This window comes from Tachypleus tridentatus, chromosome 7, assembly GCF_004210375.1.
Source record: "Tachypleus tridentatus isolate NWPU-2018 chromosome 7, ASM421037v1, whole genome shotgun sequence".
Taxonomy (NCBI): domain Eukaryota; kingdom Metazoa; phylum Arthropoda; class Merostomata; order Xiphosura; family Limulidae; genus Tachypleus; species Tachypleus tridentatus.
Window position 1 is genome coordinate 140,090,143 of NC_134831.1, and position 16,942 is coordinate 140,107,084.

The window sequence follows — 16,942 nt, forward strand, 5'->3', positions numbered from 1 at the left end:
ACTATACTTGGCAAATTCATTCAAAAGCCTGTCCTTGAGCAAGTTTCCTCTGTATGAAATAAATAAATAAAATATATTGAAACAGGACCTGCTGCTAAACAAACTTTGGGCATGAATAATACCTGCATTAGCTACTTACTGACTTTAGACAAGGATATCTGAGCTAGCTCCTTAGAGGCTTTGGAATTTCAAAGTCAGTGTGTACCGTTTCATCATAAATTGGTAACAAAACTGAAAGAAGCTACTCCACTGCAAAGAACCTGGTGGATTTGGATCTCAGGAACATAGTTTTTCACAAGAAAAAGATTGAGAGATGCTACACCATTGCAAAGAACCTCGTGGAGTTGGATACCAGGTTCATAGTTTTTCACAGCAAGAAAAATGAAAGATGCTACTCCATTGCAAAGAACTTGGCAGATTTGAATCTCAGGTACATGGTTTTTCACAGTGAGAAGAATAAGAAAAAATTATTAAAACATTTCACATCACATGCAAATAATACTCAGCATAGGAATGCAATGTTATTTTAGTAGAATAAAAGGTTTTGAAATCAAAGATGGGTAGTAGATCTATAATCCCCTCATTAGCTATATTTTTGTTTCTTTCCAAGAAATGATTGGTTCTGACAATAAACTGTAAAATGTTTGGGAGAGAAGGCTATTTCCAAGAAATGATTGGTTCTGACAATAAACTGTAAAATGTTTGGGAGAGAAGACTATTACATATTATTTTAATGGTTAATCCACAACAAACAAACTTTTCTTTAAATAAAGAACAATTTACTACCAACATCAGCAGTAAGATTCTTCTTTCCTATAGAAAGGTACATGATGATGTGAAAAACTTTGGCAGCAAAGTAGAAGACACTGAATTAATGAAACAAATGTTAAAATACTACAATCATGCATGAAACACATCAGTTTTATATAGACAACAAACACAAATGAAAATATATGGAAGCTGAATGAGATTGTAAAAAACTCATACAATGACCTGGTTAGGTTATTTAAAGTTACGTTTAGAAGTGGAAAAACAACACAGTTAAACACCGTTCTGTATATTCAAACACTGAGAGAAGAAATTTTGTAAAAAGGTTAAAAATGAAGATGACAGAAATCTGATTAAGAGATTGAGGAATTAAATTACAAAACAATACTTGTAAAGAAATAAGTTTATTTTCTAAGGTTTGTGTTGTAATTGAAGTATACAACATGTATTACTCGCATAATTATGGTTTGGTATACTGAAAGTGATAATGCTCATTAGTGATGGACACTTTATACAGGCATAGGTTCAAGTTTATACCTAGATGTATTAGAAGTGTAGAATTTCTTTTAAATGTACTTTAAAATTGATAATTGATTAAAATAACTTTTGTAGAACATTTTCAGTTAATGACAAATAATACCATATTAATATTTGAAATGTTCATTACTAGAAAGTACACGTTGTTTATCACTGGCTGTTATTCACACATTCCTGTATGTCAAGAGTATATACTTTGAATTCATTTCAAAGCACACACTACAACAGAAAACGAATATTTTTTGTGGTACATTTGAATTTTATCCATTTATATGAGCTTATACCATTAATACTAGAATTATGTTTGCAAGCATTACACAGTGAGTATTAGGAGTATAATGTTGTAACACCAGGCCAGGGTAAAATAGTAACCATAGCTGGCCATAAAGGGAGTTCAGATGCCATATTATAACATTCCATTTAAACTAAACAAACTATATACTTCATCGAGAAAATATCTGGAAGTTTACAATATCTGTTAACTTACAATTTATATGGTTTTACAGTTCACTCTTAAAAATATACATCTCTTATCTACACAGAGTATATTTTTATTCATCATGCTGGCTTTCTCAGGTACTTTAATATAATTAAAAATACAAATAAAAAAATTCTCTACCTTTCAGAACTGAATTTTTTTTCTCTATTTCATGTCAGAAAAGAGCAATGTTATGAAATAAAGATTTGCCATTTTGTTAACTTATTCAGGACCACTCCAATGTGAACTGTTATGTCACACTAAGCAGCCTTAATAATTATTTCATATTAGAGCCAGTTTAGTCTCACAAATATAGTTTTTGCTTCAGATCTGTGGTACGTTTTATTTGCATAATGTGAATACATATGTATTAAGAGCTTGGTGTAGCTTATGAAGGTTCAAATGACATATAAATGTAGATTTTCCTATCATTTTCATCTTATCTCATACCACTGAATAATTTTTGACTGTACAGCATTCATCATATTTTATCTACTTTAAACCTGAATAAAGAGAAATTGTGGCAAAATAATGTTTTCATAAACATAAAACTAAAGAAGTATTGTACATTTCTATCATATGATGAATTAAAGGGTTAGTAGTAGTTTCAAATTATAAACTGTAGTGTTAGTGAATCAGCCCCATAATTTGAGAACAATGCTCAAGAAGAAATTTGTTTATTCGATGTTAAATGGATATACATATTTGTAGTTAGGATAGTTGTTAGTAAATATATATTATGTATTAAACCAACTGCACGCTTATACGTCCTGATGAAATTGTTTTGCACTTTACATTCTTCTTAGAAGGTACTTACGAATCTCAGACCTAGTTTTATTGTAGTTTTCATTAGGCTAACAAAATAACATCATTATTGGTAGCTAAATATAAAGAAATATTGGCAAATATTTCCAAATGTATTAACAACAAAAAATGTTAATTATTACACATTAATACAGAATGTTCCACTGAGTTATTTTTTTTATGCTTAAGCTACATCACTGTAAATCTTATTATCCTTTGAATAAATATTTTAAAAACTTCATTTTGTAAAAAGGTCAGTTTCTTTCCTGATATTTTTGTACATTAAAGGGCACAATGAGATTATTTTATTATTACTGTTAACACATAACTTAGGGATCTTTACATCCAAATGATCTGTGCAGTTACAATGATGTGTTAAGTGCTATAATACGGCAGTACTTTCCATATAGGTAGCTTCACTTTGTGTTTAGTAGTGCTGATTCATCTACATTATTTCCTTTGTGGTTAAAGCAGGCAAAAGCATCTCAACTCTTTTAATATATACACATAAATTTATTTCAAAAATATCACACATTCAACCTAAAATACATACACGTTTATTTACGAAAAAGGTTTTGGTGTTGAGGAAAGGCAATTAGGAGATAAAAACTGGATGTTTTATCAACAAAATTATTTGAAACAGATGAATAAAAGGCAAAACCAGAAATGCGAACATCCGTAAATCTCTGCAAATACTTTAAGAATGAACAAGTCAAACCTAAAATCTTGTAAAATGTTCAATGTAACTGGAAAAACAAATGATTTTTCACAATAAAGAACCCATACATGATTTATCTTACATGTGGCTAAATTAATAGGGAAAAAAAGTTATAGTCAGTGTTTGTACTACTAGAAGATAGAAAATTTCTTTGATTGTTCAAGTTCTTACTCAGTAATAGAACAGACAGACTTTACAAATACAGAATTCCAATATTATTAAAAGTTTTTGGCATAATGATAAAAACATTTAGTGAATAATTAAAACATTACCATTAAATACTAGAAATACAGCTTTACTCAAGCTCCTTTAAAATTAAATATTTAACATTACAAATATTTCATAAGCAAGATCACATCTACAAACGTTTTAAAACCTGACAAGAAATAAAGTTATATCAAAAATTATATAAATAACCACTTCAGCTAAAAAACAAGCAATGAAACAATGCCAAAATGATTTTATAACAACATTATTACATCAAAATATTACCACATTAATATATAATTTTATTTAAAAATAAATTATCTGGAATGCTCACCAGTTTAAGAGAAACAGTTTCTATGAGCTAAGAGTTGTGTTTACTTTTGTCTTTCAATGAAATATACTGCCACTAAGTTGTAGACAAGTGTGAGAAAATTATTTAAAAGAACAATTTTTTTTGTTACTAATTGATCAGGTGATATGTAAGAGTAAATCATTATTATATATTAGATTTGTTTAAAAATGTTTAATTGCTATTGGACAGTCAACTGATATTACATTACTTGTACATTGTGCTCAAATTTCCAATTAACCTGAACATCTAAATGAAGAAACATTTAATAACTTCAAATATCTCCAATATAAATAGTTCTTGATTATAGAACCAAAACAGTTACAAAATTTGTAACATAATCAATAAAACCTTCAGGTGAGAGAAAAGTGGACCACCATAGGTTATAACAAAGCAAGTATGCTGTGAGTAATTTTATATATATTACAACATTGTTTTATGATTATGTCCATAAGAGGGCTATACATTTGAATTTTTAATTGGTGTTACTTCCAGAAATTAAACCTTTTTCGTTTTTTAAAGACATTAAACTCATGGTTAAAATAGTTCTTGAAAAATATTAAAAATAAGAAAAAAGAACTCTAAATGCAAAGCTTAACTTAATACTTTTCCATTCCTGCAATAAAACTTCATACTTTTTTTATCAATTTGTTAAAAACAAACATCAAGTGAATTTGACAATTTTCAAGAAACTCATCTGAATGTGTACAGTTCAAGTCAACTCCTCTACAATTAGACACATTTGTTTTATGGTTTAAATCTTTGCTTGGTTCTACAAATTTATGCTAAAGAAAACACTACAGTATTTTCTTCATGACTTTGGCACTGTCTTCAAGTTGCTAGATGCATTTAGTTTGTAGGTAGTACATTGTGTAAACTACGTACAACTTGTTTAGCTCACTGATATAACTACATATCTAAAATACCTTTACTGTAACAAACAAATTTCAAAACTGTAAGTCTAAATATATAAAGCTCTTGTTGATTGCTTCACCTTAGAAAATTGTTTTAAAACATGGTGAAGTGAAAATCCTAAAAATCATTTTTTGTTATTCAACCTTTGAAGCCCAAAATCTTGTCAGCATGTTGTTGAAACTGTTGTATCATTCCTCGTCTGTCTTGGTTACCATCCAGAACCTTTTAAGACAGCAACTAATATTATCTTAAGTAAAACAAAAAACTAAACTGTTGAAACAAAAGCTACAGTAAATTAGATAAAGTACTATTGTCTTGTCTCAAATAACTTCGTTTTTTAACTGAAAAGCTCAAAAACAAGCTGTGCTCCATGCAGGTGTCAAACTTTGATTTTTAGCATTACACACCTTCAAGTTAACCACTGAACCAACGTGTGATTTGAATAACTGACCCAAATTGTTATTCCTCTACATGCCAATTAAGTTCATGGCAAATTTATAAGTGAAACTCTATTTTATGAATATGTTTGATGTAGTTTAACTGAAACAATTATATTTCACAATAAGAACAGATAGGTTTTCATACAGTTAACATTTAAAACTCCTTACAACAACAGGTTACTGTCCTCATGAGATAATCATGTTGTTTCTAGTTATTTAATTATCAAATATCTGTAGCTCAATTTCAAATATGGATAATAAGCCTAACAGTCATAATATTTCGTGCCTTTTCTTTGTAGTATGTATGTGTAAAATCATTATAGTCATTAGCTACACTTTATTTCTATATATTTTTTCCTTATTCAACAATGTGACAATATACTGATGATTTACAGTTACAAAACCATAAACTTCAAACTTCACCACAACACAGACATATGTAAAGGTTTTACAACAACAACATGAAAATACAAATAATAAGCAAATGAGTAAAAAGGTTAGGGTGAAGTAAATTATGTCAAATAAGTAATGACTTTTATTTTTACACTTTGGCTAACTTCATGAATATTATACATACACACATATATAAATATACAGAAAATACACTTCAGATGTGTAGAAATTATGTCATGTAACACCAAAGCCAGCAAGATTTGTTTAAGAAGCATCAACTTTTATTGTTGTACTTCACCAGTTGAATTAGTATCGGCTCTTGATGCATGCTGGAAAATAAATCTGAGTAGACACACAAATTCCTGAAAATTTTAAACTGTGGAAATCTACCATATACACATGAAACGTTTTAAAATCCATAACTGTAAGTCTAAACCTGAAATTACAGATATCTCTCTTTCAGCACAAACCCTAAGTCACATGTACCCCACAACAATGAATATATATAGATATCAGTGAAACAATATTTGCATATTGCTTTTACCTACAGCAGGAGCTGATCTCTAGAAAGAGTGTATAACATTACAAAAATCATAAAAACCTATAAACAGTCAGTTATTAAAAACCATGTAGTTAATTTATAGCATCATTAATGTAAATCATGATTTCTTTATCTGTTTATCTGTGGAGTATTCTACAAGTTGCCCTGCAAGATTTTAAAAGGCTGAAAGTTAAAAATGATAAAATATATGAATGAATATGTATGAAAAGCTTATGTAAAAACTGCACTATATGTGATGTCAAGCAAAACCAAGTTGAAAATGGTACTCTAGAGTGAATATTCTGCATTTTGAATAAAAGAAAACCTAAGAACATACATTTTTTTTGTAAAATTTGAAATAAATAATAAAACTTAGATATTTTCTCATTTCCACATAACTAGTAATAATTTTATTTAGTAAATAAATTTTTTGTCAAAGCAATAGCACATCAAAATAAGACAGTATGAGCCAAACAACATAGCTGGGAACAAACTGGAGAAAGGAAATGATCTAAAAGCAAACTGGAATACAGGTGGGAAAAAGAAATAAATAAATTAGAGAAAAACTACCTACTTGGGCAGCCAAAGTCCAGGAGAAGAATTCTGGAACTGAATAACTAAATATTATGAAAAATGGAACAATCCAAGAAGGAGAAACATTTGGAAGTAGGAGATATGAAAGTTTAAAGAGTAACAGTAAAAACAAATAACCAGATGAAGGTATGGGACAGGTGAGGAACTCAAGCATAGGATGGATGAAAACAATGAGAAAAAAAAAACCCAAAATTGAAGTGAGACTTATTCCTCTGGTACACTGACAAAGAGAAAGGACAAAAGGTGTAGGCAGTGAAAGATGCGACACAAGGGGTAAATCCCTGAGGTGAGGCACAAAACCAGACAAAAGACACACAGAAAGATAGAATAAGGTGACATCAGGACAAAAAATTGAAGATAAAGGTGAACAAAGAAGTGACCAAGACAGAGAAATGAGCAGGGTCTGTTGCTCCAGAAATGCCATGGCAGATGGAACTACACCAAAGCTGGCCCATCTGGAGCAACCAAGAGAACATAATAAGTGGTATAGATAAGGGAAAAGTCCCAGAAGAGAAATAGTCTGAATAGAAGGTAGGCATATAGGAATCACAGAGGGCTGATGTGCAGCAAGAAGTATAATGTGTGTTGCTCCAGTAAGGGCCAAAGCAGAGGGAATTACATCTGAGTGGCCAATATAAAAGAACCAACAGAGCACAATATTTGGTCTGGATAAGGGAAAAAAAAGACCCCAAAAAACGAGTCAAATCATAGGGTAGACACACAGGTGAAAACCCCTCCAATCTTGACTGGAAGCATCTATTTTCACAGTTGAAGGGGAAGAAACTGAAGACAAAAATGAAAAAAGTGTGGCATACCAGTGAATGGGAAACACAAATATGCAGTGTTCCCTGTTGAGAACATACCCACAGAAAAACACGAGTATGAAGTGACCACACTGTTGAGATCCTAGTGGGGACACAATAAAAGATCGGCCACAAGAATCAGAACTTGAGGAATAAAACCTGTCAGGATAATCACATCAAGGTCATGGGCAAAGTACACAGAATCCAGAATCTGACTAAGCAAACACTGGTGCAATCAGTGTTAAAACTGATAAAAGTGGAAGTGCAAAAATAACCAAAACTCTCCTGCAGGAAAGGGAGGAAATAATACAGATCCCAATAAACTTCAAAAGGTACGAAGATGTTGATATGGAGTATAGCCTCCTCAAATGACCATAAACCCCAAAACACAGGAAAATCAAGGAAAATGGGATGGTCCAAAATTTCATGAGGGAAGTTTCATTGGTTGAGAAGTATCCAATGAAGGGAATATATGTGTGTGTCCAAACCAAGGAGATGAATATTTACAAGGAAGACCATACTCCAAAAGAGAGAAAGCCTCATGGACACAGAGAGAAGGAAAAGAGATGACAAACATGACCATCCACTCAATATCCTGAAACCATAGTGGGAAAAGGCTAGGCTTGAACAAAAAAAGAAATGAAGTGAACCCTAATTGAATAAGATTATGTGAGGGGGCAGTAAAGGACTTCTTAAACCAGAAAAAAAAAATTCTCAGGAGCTTCTTGAAGAAGGTAGTGGGTGTAAGTGACTGACCAGAACAAGAAAAGGTAACCAGAAGTTTGTTGTCCATGTAATGAGAGTCCAAAAACTTGACAAGTGAAGATGACATTATAAAGAGAATACCACTCCACAAAACACATACAGAGCTGAAGAAAGACAGTGTGAATACTAAAATTAGAAAGGCAAAACCTACCTAGAAGAACTAAAGAAAAGAACATGACACTGGAGCATAAAAACCCAAAGTGAGAGGTAAGACTCCATCATAAAGCTAAGTGACTGCAGACAAGTATACAATCAGGACAGATCAAGAAAGTCTCTTAACTCCTATGCATAGAGAGACAAAGAAGGATAGCAGTAAACATCTGGTTGAGTTGGCTCTACACGTTAGATAGCTACATCATGTAGTAGACCATGAGCGAACTGAGCAAGACATCTAAACAACGTGTGGTCCTGGGGAAGAGATCTGGGAAGTGAGAAGATGTGGAGCAAAACAGAAGTCAGAAACCCTCATAAAGAAACAATAAAAAGACAGTAACAGTAGTGAAGTGTACCCAAAAAAATACTAACTAAACGTTTAAGAAAGGATACAGAACTAATGAACTAACAACAACTTACAGATGTGTAGTCTACAAAGAGCTTAAAAGTAACACACATAGGAAACAAAGAAAACCTACCTGAAATGCAAAACAATAATTAACACCTAAAGTATAAACACCACTAAAGAGACTATAAGATAAACAACCCTTAAACATAGACATGTTGACTCAAAGGAACTATATGGCAAAAGACAAAAAACTGACCCTAAACAACATGAGAATAAAAAGGCACCCAGTTAACAAAAACAAATTTTGACTCAAAACTGATTCCCAAACATGTGACAAGTAATAAAGATACAAAAAAATAGTAACTTAACTAAATAACATTAACAGTGAAAAAATGTAAAATATTAAACAAAACTAATACAAGAAACAAACTCTCCACACAAATTGAAGTAATCTATATGGGAGAAGAAGTAAATTCTAACTTACATAACACTGCCTAAAGAAGACATGAAGGATGTTATTAATTGAGTGTGGAAATTAGACTCAAACACACAATCTTACATAAACTCAAAGAACATGGGTATATTAACAGGAAGTGAGAAATACACATTATCTCCTGGGAAAAATAACACTACACAACATTTTTTTTTTTAAAGTTTTGCTTCCTGAAAAGTTTTTGCTGATTGTGACAGGTACCTGGTGGGTATCCACAAATGTAGTTTTGGTTTTGCTTCATCACGTAGGAACTCTGAAAAATAGATAGTTGACTGTTACCGACAATAACGTATTTAATTGCATTTATGTTTCTAATACGCTATTAAGTTCAACATAATTAAAAGTGTTTTGCTCCTGATTTTCGTTTGTATTCAATGTCCGATGCATCATGTTGCAGTGTTCAACAGCAGTCAGCAAGCATTGACTGATTCCAGTTGCCCTGATATTGTTTTTCCATTGTAGCAATGTCCTGGTGAGACCTTTCACTATGTTTGTCACTGACAGCATTGAGATTTGCAGGGAAAAAGTCCAAGTGTGAGTGGAGGAAATGAATCTTGAGTGGCATGTTGCACTTCATTGTTTTGTACGCTTTGAGAAGTTTGTCTACCAACTGAATGTAATATGGGGCTCTGTAATTGCCAAGAAAATTGTCAACAACGTCTTTGAAAGCTTTCCAGGCAAACTTTTCTAGTCCAACTAACAGATCTTCAAATCGCTTGTCACTAATAACATGTCTGATCTGAGGGCCATCAAAAATGCCCTCTTTGATCTTTGCCTCAGTTATTCTTGGGAACATCTGTCTTAAATAACAAAAACCTTTGCCTTCTTTGTTCATTGCTTTAACGAAATTCTTCATAAGTCCCAATTTTATGTGAAGAGGAGGTAAAAAAAACTTTGCCGGGTCGACAAGCGATTCTTGGGCCACATTTTTCTGTCCTGGAACTAACTTTTTACGGAGTGGCCAGCTCTGTCTAGAATAACGTAACTCTTTGGTACAACTGTCCCATTCACAGATGAAACAACGGTACTTTGTACAGCCGAGCTGCAGTTCCAGTAACAGAGCAACTACTTTCAGATCTCCACAGATATTCCAGTTGTACTTGCTGTATTGGATGTGCTTCAGCAACATTTCTATGTTCTCCTAGGTTTCTTTCTTGTGTGCTGCATAGCCAACAGGTATTGAAGGGTGAACATTGTCATTGTGTAACAGAACAGCTTTGAGGCTTAACATTGATGAATCAATAAAGAGACCCCACTCTTGCGGATCGTGGTCAAAACCCAAACCCGAGAACAATCCTTCGATGTCTATACAGAAACAGAGACTGTCAACTTGTGCAAAGAATTTGGTTATATTATCTTGGCAGCTTCAAAAAACAGAAATTTTCGTACCTGGTGACAGCAAACACCATTCCTGCAGCCTCAAACCCAGCAATTTGGCTTTTGCTTTTAACAGACCCAAATCTCTGACCAGATCGCTTAATTCTGACTGTGTTATGAGGTGTAAATTGCCTGAGGAGCACAGTTCAAAATCTGAATCAATGTCACTGCCAGTACCCTGCATTGCAGTTTCTTCATCTGGTTTGTCTGAGGTCTATTTTTCTGGTGGTTTCGGAATTGGAAGACTATCGTCATGTGGCATGGGTCTCATTGCTGAAGGCAGATTACAGTATTCAATTGACTTCTTGTTTTTGGCAGAGAAACCAGACACATTAGTCAAACAGAAGTAACAGTCCATCACATGGTCTTTCTGTTCTCGCCATATCATTGGGACAGCAAATGGCACTGTCTTTCAAGTGCCTCAGACAGACAGAACATATCGCACAACAAATGTGAGGTGCCCATTCCTAGTCTTGATCACCAATTTTATAACTAAAGTAGAGATGATATGCTTTCTTCACAAGAGCAGTCATTGAGTGTCTCTGATGAACAAGCATATACTTGCCACAAATATAGCAGGATGTATCGTGGCTGTTACGACATTGACGAGACATATTGACCAAAACCAATCATCCTGTAAAACGTCTATAACATCTAACTCACTTGTTACAGTGCTACTGAGGCAATGCTATATTCTGAAACAATATGTACATACTGCAAGATCTATATTAATCCAATGAGCAGCATCTGAACTAAACTAAACTAAACTAACGTGGCAGGGGTTCAGTTTAGAGAGAGAGAAATCAGAAGAGTTCTCTCTCCAACTGGGGTGTTCAGGAACTTTGTAGTTCCTCTTCGTCCCCTTACGTGAGAAATGTTTTAAAATATCCATGGAATTTTTACTTTATTTTTAACATTTCAAAAATATTTGTGAGTGAGAGGAAGGACGGGAGAACTGGACGAAAGCAGCGAAAGTGAAGTGAGCCAGAGGATGGAGAACCCTGGCGGCTGACGAATTGTTTTTTTAAAATTTACTGTAATTGATTAGATACCCTTGACTGGGTAAACGGCCCTTTTCAGAATGAGGCTGGGACCTACAGGTCCGATGCCAGAGATTTTGCTCTGGCAGCATCTGTGTATGGCAAGCCACTTTTATAGCCTGCTGAGACAGTGTCAAGCTGGCTCCAGCCTGCCCAGGCATGCCTGGGCTGCATACTTCCACAGAACAGCTTCCAACCTGGCCTGATTTCATCCCTGGACATGCCCAGACTGCACAAAACATTATTCATAGGTTTCTTACAGAAATGAAACTTTTTGGACACAAATATAAAAAAAAAGCATGGCAAAACTGAAGATTTTGGTGAAACAGTATGTGATGGGCAAATTTGGATGTGATTTTCGTGATCAGCAGACACAAATCTATAAGGAATACCCAACAGTGTTCAAGAAGCAAAAACTTTGTTGTGCAGTGTAATAAAACCTATCATGAAATAAAAAAAAAAAAAAAAAAAACAGCCTGCCAAACATAAAACACAAACTTTCCACAAACAAAAGTCTGTGTTTCCACAACAAATATCATGGAACCTGAAACTGAGGCTTTGTGCTATAACCACTGTTAACTTATGGTAAGAAAATTATCAACTGATATTAAGAAAACAAATTTCAAATGCACAAAGTAGAATTTGGGAAACAAACATCTCAAACACAAATGAGTAGAAACTAGAATTTGCAACCGATATTAATTGGTAATCAAATACATTCAATAATTGTGCAGTCACATGGAGAATATAAAACACGTCCGCAGAAAAGAATGCCAATCAAGAAAGTGAGAATTGTGCTACTTGTGTTAGTACAGAGAGTACAATGGGATTGGTGGAGGATGGTCACATGTTGATGCAATGATACAAAAAATATAGAGGTAGAAAGACGGGTGCACTTTTATAAAAAATTATCAATCCCCAGAGAAGAGGTGGAGGTTGAAATAGCTATGGGAGAGTGGAGGTAGCACTGTTTCAGAACTAATCACTCTTGCCCATAGCTACTTGTTTTTATAACAAATCTAAAGAAACAAATTTAAACGTAACAATAGATTTTGACATTTTATTTGTACAATACTTTCAGAGGTAAAGTTTTTACCAGAACAGGACAAGGCAAATGAAAGGAAATTTCCTTCAACAACCAGTTCTCATGAAGGTCATGCAATTTCTGTAAATATTCCTGGAAAGAAAAAAATTTCTTAACAGAACTGTACAAAACATTTATACAAGTATCTGTACACAGAAGTATTAAAAAAATTAGAGTATATTAACATTGAAATAATAGCTACTAATGCTAATATAATGGTATAGTTATTACCAAATCTACATAGCACAAGAATAAATAAAAAAATTAAAACAAAACACAATTAATAAGAGAAAATTTTAGAATTGAGGAAACCAAGATAACTGTACATTTCACAAATACAGCATTTATTACAACCCTGGTTTTGCCACTAAAGGCATCATCAGGTACTTGAAACATATAATTGTCAATTTTCCTCAATTCTGTAATTTTGGAGTTTCAACATGTACTGGCAGTTTCAGGTATCAATTATAGGACACAAAATAAGTTAAAGAAAAGTAAATCTTCTTGATATTTAATACTAAAGTAACTTCTTTGTCTCCACATAGAAATTTGGAAAGAAAACAATTCCACTCAAAATTTTCTAACAGTTTTGAGTTCAATATTTGATTTTATTAAAATGTGTACACACAGAAACTACCTAATATGACATTAAAATTCTTTAAGATAGTGAACATGTGGAAAATACAACATATTGGTCAACCAACTCTATTTTCATGTACTTACATTTATGTAACAGACAATTTTTGGCTAATAAACTATGATAAGTAAAATCAACCTAGCCCACTGAATGTATGGTGTGCCACACAATGATAACTGAAATATGAATAGAAGAACAGTAATCAATAAACAAAGCTTGTTGTATTTCTACACTAAACATTTTACTTGGGAAAAAAAGTAAATAAAAAGCATGAAACTAGTGCCATATTAGGACTATTTACCTTCAAATAAAATTTAATAGACTGCTTATTCTGATTTCTATCTTTAATTTAAAGGTACTAATTATTAGCATTACAGGTTGAAAAGTTCTACATAAAGCAAGTTAACATTTGCCTGTTGTAAACAACAAATGTTAAATTCTTTCTTTCATAGGGTTTTAATATTTTACAATAATGAATAATAAGTATTTTTATGTATCTACCTATCTGTCTGTTTATTACACACAATCACTATGAAGTGGCTATAAAAACTGCAGTAATGAATAAGAGCAAATTTTCTCATATTTTATTAAGTCAAATTTCAAACCTTTTTGGGTTCAACCCATTATATCATAAACCTGTCACAGTGCATTCCTATTATCCAACTGCCATGTTATAACACCTACCTTTCCCAGAGTAGTTCTATTTTTCCAATTGCTATGTTATGTCTACCCTTCCCAGTGCAGTCATACTATCCAGCTGCCAATGTTATAACATATACCTTTCCCAGATTATTTCTTTTATTCAACTACAATATTAGACACTTAGCCCTCCCATCATTTGCACTACAACACTTGTATTATGACATGGAATACTGATCTTATAATTTTTGATTGCAACATGCATGCTTTACATATTTTTCATAAAAAAAAAAAAAAAAAGTTCTAAAATTATTTCAACAAATGCATTTAAAAATAACCAAATCTCTTTTACATGTGCAAAGCAAAATAATAAAATAACAGAAAAAAAACTGCTTGTGATTAGCTCGATAGATAAATACTGTCCATGCACGATCTACACAAACCTCACAACATAAAATCCAAAATACACATTTAAAATTATAACAAGAGAAATTACTTTACACTATCTTACCAATGGAACACTAACTTCTTCCTCACGACATCGCTTGAGAATTCTTTCCAAAACAACTTCAGGTTTTGTCTGCAAGTAAACTGTATGATAATAAGAATGGTTATCACTAACAAAGTTTTATAAAAATCACCACACCCTACTAAAAATAAACACAGTAAATGTTAACTCAGAACAAGTTAATTACTTATAAAACACACATACTAATAAAAAATAAGGCCCACCCCAATATTTTGCAAGAGTCTGCCAGTTAATTCGGCCACTATGTAACGAGCCATTAATGAAAAAAAAACTTATGAAAGCAAAATAGGGGAAAGATGGTTTAGAGAAAGAGAAACAAAAAAAATAATAATTAAAAATGCAGAAGAGGAAACATAGTATAAATGGTTAGCAAGTAAAAACCATTAAAAACAAATTTCAATTGCAACATTAGGGCAGAGTTGCAAGGCCAACTAAATAGCAAAAGTCCATACATAGACTATACTTATTGTAGGAAATTCTGAACACAGTAAAGAATTATGTTGTAATAAACTAAATCAAATCACCAAAAAGCTCTGGTGGATCATTCTCCTTAGAAATTTTGAACATTCTTCATACATTGTTAAATTTTATCTCTCTCTTTTGACTGCAGAATAGTTCTATTAAGTCAAAATACACAAACAATAAAGTGTAAACAAATGTCCTGTTTCTCATAAATAATAGTTTAGAATTTAAGTGTTTTTCTTTGTGAGTAATGAATTTAACAGAGTTTACACTTTCATTTCCTCACCTCAGTGTGACCCATGCACCTTTTCAACAGATTCTTGGCAATCTATGTTATGTTTAGTAGTGTTAACTTGGTGATCACACTAGCCTTTCAAACAAATGCCTTCTGAAAATATGTTTTCAACTGCTATACATCCTTTTTTTTGCTTTACATACTATATGAAAATAGAAGATGTATTAGAAGATTTTACAATATGATCAATATCTAACATGCTGCAGCAATATGATCAGTTTTAAGAGTTTATTTTTCACTTTACTTAAGATATGTCACCAAACTCACCAATCAAGTCTAAATGAACATCTTCATTATTAACCAGCCAATCAAACCATTCACTCAGAACAATATATTCCACTTCTGGCATAGCTCCACTGTAAGAAATAATACATCATGTCATTTGTAGTTATTTTTTCCCCGACAGAAACAATGTTTTCTTACAAACGGCACATATAACTAAAGTAGTAAACCTAAAATAACCTATTCTTCAGACCTTTACCTGAGGTACATATTTTACAAAGTTTTAAATGCACAAAAAACAAACAAACAATATTTCATCAGGTGAGAGTATCTTAATTGTTATTAATAACTCTTAGTACCAACATAAATAAGAAAACAATATTGTCCTGACATTAATAAACCAAAGTGCTTTTGGGTCTACAATTTTAGTTACAAAGTGTCTAACAATATACAAAAATGTAGAAAGAAAAGAAAAATGTATATCACAAATGCATTTAATTCCATTTATAACAGAAGGAGTTTCTTTTACATAGAAATTGAATGATTTCACTTAATATTTTTGGTCAACTCTCCGAGTTATAACAGGAAAAATAGAACAAGAAAACTATTCCATAATAACAAAATATATGAGCACTGTATAAACAAGACAGTAATTTCAGAATTAAACATAAACAACTTTAAATTTTATACCTTCTGTTTTAAAAATAGTATATAACTTTCAAACAGCCTCACTGCAAAAGTCATTATCTGCACATAAAACGTATTTCAACACCATTCTTTAAGTATATATTTAGTAAAGAGTATATAAATATTTATTCATGATAATTTTGTTTTTATGTTTACTATGATGCATACAAAACATAAATAATTTGCATTCAACAAGTGTGCATCTGTAACACTAATTTATGAAAGAAACAGAACATAATTATATGTGAATAATTAAACCTTCTATAGAGATTTTCCACAAAACAGTATTTTGCACTGAATATTGATCTCTCCATGAGCTTGACAGGTGATGTGTGAGATGTTCTGTGAAGATTAATCATTGTCAGCTGAACGTACGTCTGAAAGGTTAAACTCCATCTTGAAGAATCCTTGTACATTAAACTCTACAGTAAATGATAATACTGTTCTATTCATGAAAACATTTACTAAACAACATTAAACAAATCAAATAATTACTAACAGAGAAAATTTTTAACAAAAGGTGTCCAAATTTTAGAAATTACCAAAGACTGTCAAAAGGTAACACTGCTGACATATATAAAAACCCAATGTTAAGCTTGAAAGAAATTGGGTATTTTTTTAAACATGCAAAATCCTGAGGTGATTGCAAAAAAGGCCTATATA

At 32.2% G+C, this 16,942-nt stretch overlaps 1 protein-coding gene across 15 annotated transcripts in view; it reads right to left on the reverse strand.

Annotated features, from left to right (window-relative positions):
- Positions 1 to 3,079: 3,079 nt before the first annotated feature.
- Positions 3,080 to 16,942, reverse strand: part of dnk (deoxynucleoside kinase) — a 33,640-nt gene continuing 19,777 nt past the window's right edge. For 8 of the 15 annotated variants that reach the window (XM_076514369.1, XM_076514370.1, XM_076514363.1 and 5 more), the window contains 5 exons: positions 16,538 to 16,701; positions 15,638 to 15,726; positions 14,596 to 14,675; positions 12,821 to 12,901; positions 5,005 to 9,560 (listed from right to left, as the gene is read on the reverse strand). In XM_076514369.1, the coding sequence (XP_076370484.1) occupies positions 9,444 to 9,560; positions 12,821 to 12,901; positions 14,596 to 14,675; positions 15,638 to 15,726; positions 16,538 to 16,701 (531 nt within the window). In that variant the 3' untranslated portion in view covers positions 5,005 to 9,443. The other 7 variants (XM_076514374.1, XM_076514365.1, XM_076514361.1 and 4 more) reach the window with 4 other exon arrangements.